General features: G+C 43.5%; 1 protein-coding gene across 3 annotated transcripts in view; it reads right to left on the bottom strand.

The window, feature by feature from the left end:
* Window positions 1-4,109: 4,109 nt before the first annotated feature.
* Window positions 4,110-7,470, bottom strand: part of CERS3 (ceramide synthase 3) — a 46,259-nt gene continuing 42,898 nt past the window's right edge. For 2 of the 3 annotated variants that reach the window (XM_052671802.1, XM_052671803.1), the window contains exon 11: window positions 4,110-5,005. In XM_052671802.1, coding sequence (XP_052527762.1) covers window positions 4,874-5,005 — 132 coding nt within the window. In that variant the 3' untranslated portion in view covers window positions 4,110-4,873. The remainder of the gene's footprint in view (window positions 5,006-7,470) is intronic. The other variant, XR_008203706.1, reaches the window with a different exon arrangement.

Raw genomic sequence — 7,470 nt, 5'->3', positions numbered from 1 at the left:
TAGGTCCTCACCTTGGGCAGCCAAATCTCAAACCCTACAGGCAAGAAACAAAAGCTTGGCTCATGTAGCAGAGATAGAGCAGGAGGGAGCCTATAAAGCTTACTGGAAAATGAGAACAGACATTTTCAGTGATTTTGAACATGACCAATGAAATCAGCTCAGAGATGCATTCTTGGCTCCTTTGCTGTTCTATGTTGAAAGGCTCCCCAGCTCTTGGGCAGCTATCAGCCATCAAACCACCTCTCTTTGGCTGTTTTACAACCAGGCTGTGCTCTTATCCTCAGCATGGACCTTCATTTCTGCCTGCTGATTATCTGTTGTTCTTCTAGCCCACAGCTGAGGGAAGTGCCTGTGGAGATGGTGTTTTTCTTCCTAAATCAGCAAGATTTTTTTTATTATTATTATTATTCTCCACAGTTTGCAAGTTGCTTGTAGCCAAAACTCACAGATCTCTGCTTGATTTGATTTCTATCTACTTTGTTCTTACTCATAAGCTTAAAAAAAAAAAAAAAGAAAAGACTTCAGATAAATAATAATAAATCCAAAGTGTTCTGCCACAGTTCATTATCTGGGTTGAAACACCTTCCCTTATGTTTGTCTGCAAAGAGAGGCATGGGAAGAGATGGCAAGTCAGACCCTCTGATCTTTCCATCTAGGGAGACAGAAATGGCAAGAACAAGAAATATGGAACAGCTCTTCAGCTGGCACTAATTATCACAGCTCCCTGCTTTCAGCAGAGCTTTTCTGCTTTTTTCAGGTTAAGATCCATGCCTGAGTTATCTGAAATGTGCTTCCGACCAGGCTTTTGGGCAGCGGTCCCACTGCAGTCTAACTTAGTGATAGCACCTCAAACTGTGTACGAACATAAGGAGCAAAAAAGATTCTGGTCATGGCTGCATTTCTCTCTGTATTTCTCAAATGCACATAAATTCAAAATCGGTCCTACTGTGCACAGTAACAAGAAAATGAGGAACGATATAAAAATGCTGGCATTATAGAGAGAGTAGAGTAGCTCCTGCTGCACACAAGATCACTGTCAAGTTGAAGCATAAATCTTGAATGATAAAAACGATGACGTAGCCATTAGATTTGCTTCCTCTCCATTTATGAATTGTCCAAAAAAAGAATTCTCCAATTTACCTGTAATTAAAACATCACTTAGCAAATGCCTCTATCTGTGCCATAACACACTTGCCCAATTTGCCCTGTGGGAAGGAAGCTTGACTTGCTGTACATCCTGCAAACTTGCTCTTAATCTCTGACCTGCCAGGTCAGAAAGCTCATTTAACAGTCACTGTTATCCCTTAAGAGGTGGGTGGATTGTCCAGCTCTTGCCAGGCCTGCTCAGGAGCAAGATTCTTCCTACAAAAGTGGTTTGAAACCCTTTCCCAGCCTATGGAAAAAACTTGAGAGAAAAGGGAAATCCTAACTGGGTGCTGACAAGAATGCTAGGAGGGAACAGAAAGCAGAGAGGACACTGCAAAGCAGGGAAAGCAAGGAAATCCCCTTCAGATATCTGCTTTAACAAAAAGGTTTTATTTGTAGCGTGCAGCCTAAGTGACCGGGCAAATTCAGTGACATTAAGGGCAAAAAAGGTAACTATACTGAAGATACTAATTGACAAAATGAGTTCTGTGGAGCAAGGGAGATCTGTAAATCAAATCCAGAGCAGCTTGGTAAATCTGTATAGCAAACAAGCACAGAGGCAGCACTGACAGGAATCCCAAAACAAAATTCAGAGGAATTAAATGGAGCAGAGGTGTTTCTGCTAATGCTGATGGGCTACAACTTCATGTTCTAGTTTACAATTCTATCATAAATATTTTGCATGGTCAAAGAGACACGGCAAACTCAAATGCCCAGCGTAAAGCATTAAGGCAGGCCTCGCTTTGTGAAATGCTCAGGACGATGTGTGACTCTGCCATCTCCTGTTGCTGTGCATTGCCTCCCGCCGTTTCGCACTGGCTTATTGAGGCAGTAATATTTCCAAAGGATGTGAAGGGCATTGAACAGATTGAAAATCTCGAAGCATCGAGGCATTCATTTCTTTAGTCGATTAGTGTGAACTATTTTCCATTATCTCAGCTTCTTGTTTCTGAGTTTCTATCAGCAAACAGCAGAAAATGACACCTGTGTAATTTCAGGAACAACCAATGTGACGTCAGCACAGCTCACAGCGTCCTGTCCCACGGCGACAGACTGCTCCCGTTTCTGCATTTATCTGCAGCACCTGGTGCTTTGTGCCAACAACTCTGTTGGCCAGGAGATGAACGCCCCGATGGAATTCCATGGCCTTCCTACTTCCCGTACCCCTGGATGCAATGCCACGGAGTTTCTTGGTTGTTTACTGCACTCGTAATCTTTGCCTTCCTTGCTTTCATATTCTTCTGTACTCACTCAAAACATGCCTCAACGTTTTAAGTTTAAAGGTATTTATCTGCCTTTTACTCTCCCTGTAAGACCCTAATTTCAAGTAGGTTTAAAACAAATGTAATTACGTTGCCTGTCTGCAATCCAAAATTTCATCTAGGCTAAACTCCAGTAGAGCTAATTGGCTTCAGTGGGAGACTTGTCTGAGTAAGAAGGGCAAGATTTGGTCTCGAAGAAACTATAAATTCCCGTTTAAAATTCAGTAGTTGTACAGAGGCTCGCTCCTGTGACAGCACCATTCTTCGTGTTTCCTTCCCTGAATTCCTTTCCTATTCATAGTAGGAAAGCTTTCTGGCATCAAAATCAAATGATAATATCCTGGCCACCTCCCAAAATCCCGTTGTGTCTTGTGGAAAGCGTCGTTGTCTCCGCTGCTTTGAACGGGAGTGTAAATCCTCCAAGACATTGGATTTCTACCTTTTTTTTTTTAGGAAAGGCCGTTTCTTTTCATGTGTGCCATAAACAGGTCCCGATAAGCAGCTCTGACCCTGCCAAATTTACCGGTTGCTTTAGATGATGTAATAAGTACTCAAGCTTCCAATAAATCCACACTGCAGCATTTAAGGTATTCTCTACAGCTGTGTAAGGAAACACGATGCTGTGCAACAACTGCTGAGGGAATTTTGCCTGCTCCACATGAGCAGCACTACTTATCTACAAGTGCTGCACAGGAATCCCTTCCCACTACTGCCCATCTCCAGTCCTTCTCAGGAGCTGTGGCCATACTCCTTCACAAAGATGTGGGGAGTACGTTGTCCACAGTGTAAGTAAAAACTTAAACACAGCCTAGTTCAGCACCTCAAGAGATGTTTCCAACTGCAAGCCTCTCTAACAAAGCAGTCCCACAGTTTTTTGCAACTGTTCAGAAAAAAATCTTTTTTCTTTGTATCTGAGATCCCAAACGTTTCCAATTCTTACAAATGCTTCAGTTGCTGAATTATATCCCCGTTTTCTCAAGATCTCCTTGGCAAAGAAGTCGCTCATATTGTGCTTCCTGTAGGTCACCAAGTGCCTGCTGAGCAGCCTTAAGGGGAAAGGAGCCTTTCCAAACTGATGGCTCTGCACTGGGGATGTTTTAGCTGTGGTCCCCCCGGTCTCGCAAGCTACTGGATTTGTTCCACCAGATGGTCTCAGCTACTGTAGAATCAAGAGCTCTTCTCACCTTTAAAACTTGTGACAAATCAATTACATCCAGTAAGCCAAATGCATCAGGTAGCACTGTTCAAGGGAACACTGGTCTCCTTGTAAAGCCCCGGCTCTAAAAACTCTGCACTAGCACTAGAACAAAAGTGCAAACTGATGAAGTGTGCATGGAAAGGGGAACCGAGACGCCACGCTCTGTTCTTACACTTCTCACAGACTAACGATGCTATCTCAGCCACCTGCATCCACGCTTGGCTCCAGCTGATGCAATTCACTATTTTCCAAAAGGGCAGAGATGAACAGATTCTGAAATCAGGTGAATACACTGCACTGATGATGTGATGCCCACGCTCTCCCAGTGACCAGATACATGCAGTGAATGCACAGCAGCCACAAAACAGATTTGCTCCAAGGCAGTCATCCGACATCACTGTGAGACAAACTTACACAAAACAGGACAGAATAATCCTTAATCTTCTGGGCTGTAAATGTGTTGAGATCTCGGGTGTTCAGCAAATAAGAAGTGCAAAAGAACCTGTGAGAAGACCCAATTTTCATTCACTGCTCCTTCTGTTCTAACATCCAGGATAGCTGTGATGAAAGACATTTGTGAAACCTGGAGCTCCGGGGAGAACTGCTGTGTGATTTTCTTCACTGGTACGTTTCAAAACATCTCTTCATACAGTATTTGAACTACATACAGCAGGCTCTAGAGATAAACCAGGCTTGTACAGTAAAGCAAACTCTTTGGAAGCAAATTGCTTGAATTCCTCCACACTAGCTTCCATCAAGATCAAAACAAGATCAAACTCGTAAAAAATAGCCATTTTAATGAGATTTTAAACTGAAAAGTAAAGATACAACATTAGTCAACCTACACCACTGTCATTTTTCCCCGCATCGAGTAACTCTGTCTCCTGATGGAGTTCACACTAGGTACCTCCCATGAAGCACCTATGAATGAAACTGCTTGATGAAATTGATGATCAGACTGAAAAACAGTTAAAATCAATGGGACACTAAACGATCTGACACTTCCACCTTGTAGAGCACTGTGAGAGTGGAGCAGTCTGTGTCCAAGCACCTTTTCAAATGCTAAGCAATGATTCAGAAAGTGGGTCATTAACACATTTTGTCATCTTATGCAATTTTCCCCTCCCCGTTTACTGGGCTTTTTTCCAGGCCCAGTAGCCAACAATAAATCAATCAGTGTCTCCTAAGTGTGTTGACTTAGGTTTTATCCCATAAGTTGGGTTAAAAACAGAGTAGCAATCGCTGCAGGAGGTGAGGCACGAGGGGGCTAGTGGTGACTGCTGGTAAGGAGATGTTTGCCTGACCCACAGCCATTCTTATTGCCGTTCTTTGTGGACTCCTCTTCATTATCCGTTACAGAATCTTCTTCCTCTTCATCACTCCGGTCATCTTTCAAGTCCTATGGAGAAGAAAGCACCATGAGCACATTCTGTACTTGCAGTATTTACTGTCAGATAAGTTGCCAGATTGCTATTAGTGCAATCAAAAGGCCTGTGTGTGCCACACAAGCAAGTTACTTCTTACAATGTGAACTGTGTGTCTGATCTTTACGAAGACTTGGCAAAAGCAGTCAGTTAGCTTCATTAGTCAGGAGCTCCCATTTGTAATTGCAAGATGAAGAGATGGTGCAGAGGAGTTTCAGAAAATGGAACATTCTGCCTTCTTGGAAATTTCTCTCATCCTCTGAAGACAGAACTCCTCAATTTCTTCAGAAAATAATGCGTGAGAGGAAACAGATGAAAGGGAGTTCTCAATACGAGCCCCCAGGCCACCTCCCAAGAAGATGGATGTGATGCTGGAGGACAGGCCAGCTAACACCAATTTAATCTCACAGAACCTAAAGTTCCTCAGACAAAATTACCTCTGTGGGCCTGGCCCAGCCATTTGACCTCTTCCTGCTTGTTTTTGCTTTCCCTTGTAAAGCATTACTGGTAATCCCTGGGTGCTGTGGGATTAATTAACGATCGTGAAGTGTGGGAAAGATGAAAAGAGTATTGTATAAAAGCTAAACATGATGAATGGTCTCACTCAGACACAGTAGTTCAGAGGCTGCCTGCTTCTGACAGGTGTAAACTAAACAGTGACTGGCTGTGCCAGCATCTCCTGGTATTAACGTCACTCAGAGAGACTTACTGACCCTAAAATGCTGTATATATCATACCAGTGTTTGTAAAGGGAAAGCCATGTCTCTACACAGCTTTGGGTACACCTATACATCTTTGACATATCATCCTGCTAAGGGAATTGCCAGGGAGGAGGGGATGGTTGTTTCGTTAGCAGGGATGAAAGGGGGTCCAGAGGCAGCCTGTCCTTGAGCAAAGTAATTCTGTGCAATTTGCATGGTACATAACATATCCCATTCCTCTCTTTTATTTCTCATTTTCTACTATATCATAAGACCTTACAGCACATTCAGGACTTTGGTCCAAACAATCAAGGCTTTGGCATTTAAAACAAACTCCCTGAAACAAGCTCACAAGAGCACTGCCTGCCTCACAGGAGTGATAACTGCTCTGCTGCCTCCAGGTAAAGATGCTCTAAGTCAAATAAATGCTTCCTTCTGTCCATGTGGGTGACCAAGAGCAGGAACAAAGCAGGCACTTATGAAATCTCCCCTAAATCCCACAGTTTCCTATGTTTAGCAGCCACCACCAGTGGCTTCTTTCTGTGACTTGACTCACGTCTCTTAGATTCAGTGCAGCATTTGAACACACGCAACACTCCAGGAGAAAAAAGACACACAGAACACACTGCTCCTTTTGCTGGCTTTGAGTTTAGCAGCTGATAGACTCACACAAAGCCCTCTAGTTTTTGAACTGGAAGAGATGGGTAATCACAGTCTTCCCCTCCCCAGCATCTCATGCTTTAATAGATGACTTCTCATTTAAAGTCAGGAGTTTCCTGTAGCCGAGGATCAGACCCTAACCGCTCACACTGTGGCTCACACTCTAAGCATGAACACCAGGGTATCCAGCATGTTCATGGAAATTCCAAACTCTAACAGCCAGCTGTTGGTGGTGCCAACATTCACATACTGAGGACTGCAAGTCCTGTGGTGCCTTTTTTTCATGCACAGGTATTCGGCCTGCGGTGCTGGCTGATGAAGGATGATCCAAGGCTTTTCTTCATCACAGAGGAAGCTGCCTCTAGAGCCACGTGCTGGATGTGCCAGGTACGTCAGCTCTTGCACAGACCACCTGCAGGCAGCCTGTACAGCTACACTGCAGATCACTCCTCTCTGGACAGATTTATTTTCCTTACCATCCATCCGGATCTCAGCCTCACACAGGCTCAGACTGCAGGCTCTTCCTGCTCCTGGAGCAGTGAGATGCAGAAAAGAGAAAGCAGTGTTGCCCTGCTATCTGCTCCCTGAATGAAGCAGCAGCTTCACTTAGCCTGCTGGTCTGGAGGTCTTTCTTAAGCACCAAATTCATACAGAAAAAATAAATGACAGCTCAGTAATAACTCACCCCATTGCAATCTCATAACCCTTCATATATTACACTTCTAGTAAAACATATAGGACTAGAAAGAAAACTAAAGTTCCAACTGTCTCATCAGAAACTGTAAACCTCCTGGAGCTTTTCTTTTTCCTTTTCCATAACAGCATACAAAGGGTATCAAAACAAACAAATCTTATTGTAAGCACTGTAAAATAAACTTGGCATGCCATCAGTTACAGAAAAGGAAAGACAGCCTTTCTCACACAAACAATTTATGAGGTTCTGCCTCTTTCAGATCACCTCTGTTACTCCTGCTGGTTATGTGTTTTGTATTTACAGTTAAAGACAAATGCCTGGGGTGGGGGAAGTTACTTTTTTGCCATCAGAAACATTTCAGTAAAAAGTGCAAACCAAAGCAAAG

The sequence above is a fragment of the Tympanuchus pallidicinctus genome, unplaced genomic scaffold (assembly GCF_026119805.1).
Source record: "Tympanuchus pallidicinctus isolate F22 unplaced genomic scaffold, pur_lepc_1.0 scaffold12, whole genome shotgun sequence".
NCBI lineage: Eukaryota > Metazoa > Chordata > Aves > Galliformes > Phasianidae > Tympanuchus > Tympanuchus pallidicinctus.
This window is presented reverse-complemented; position numbering and strand designations above follow the sequence as displayed.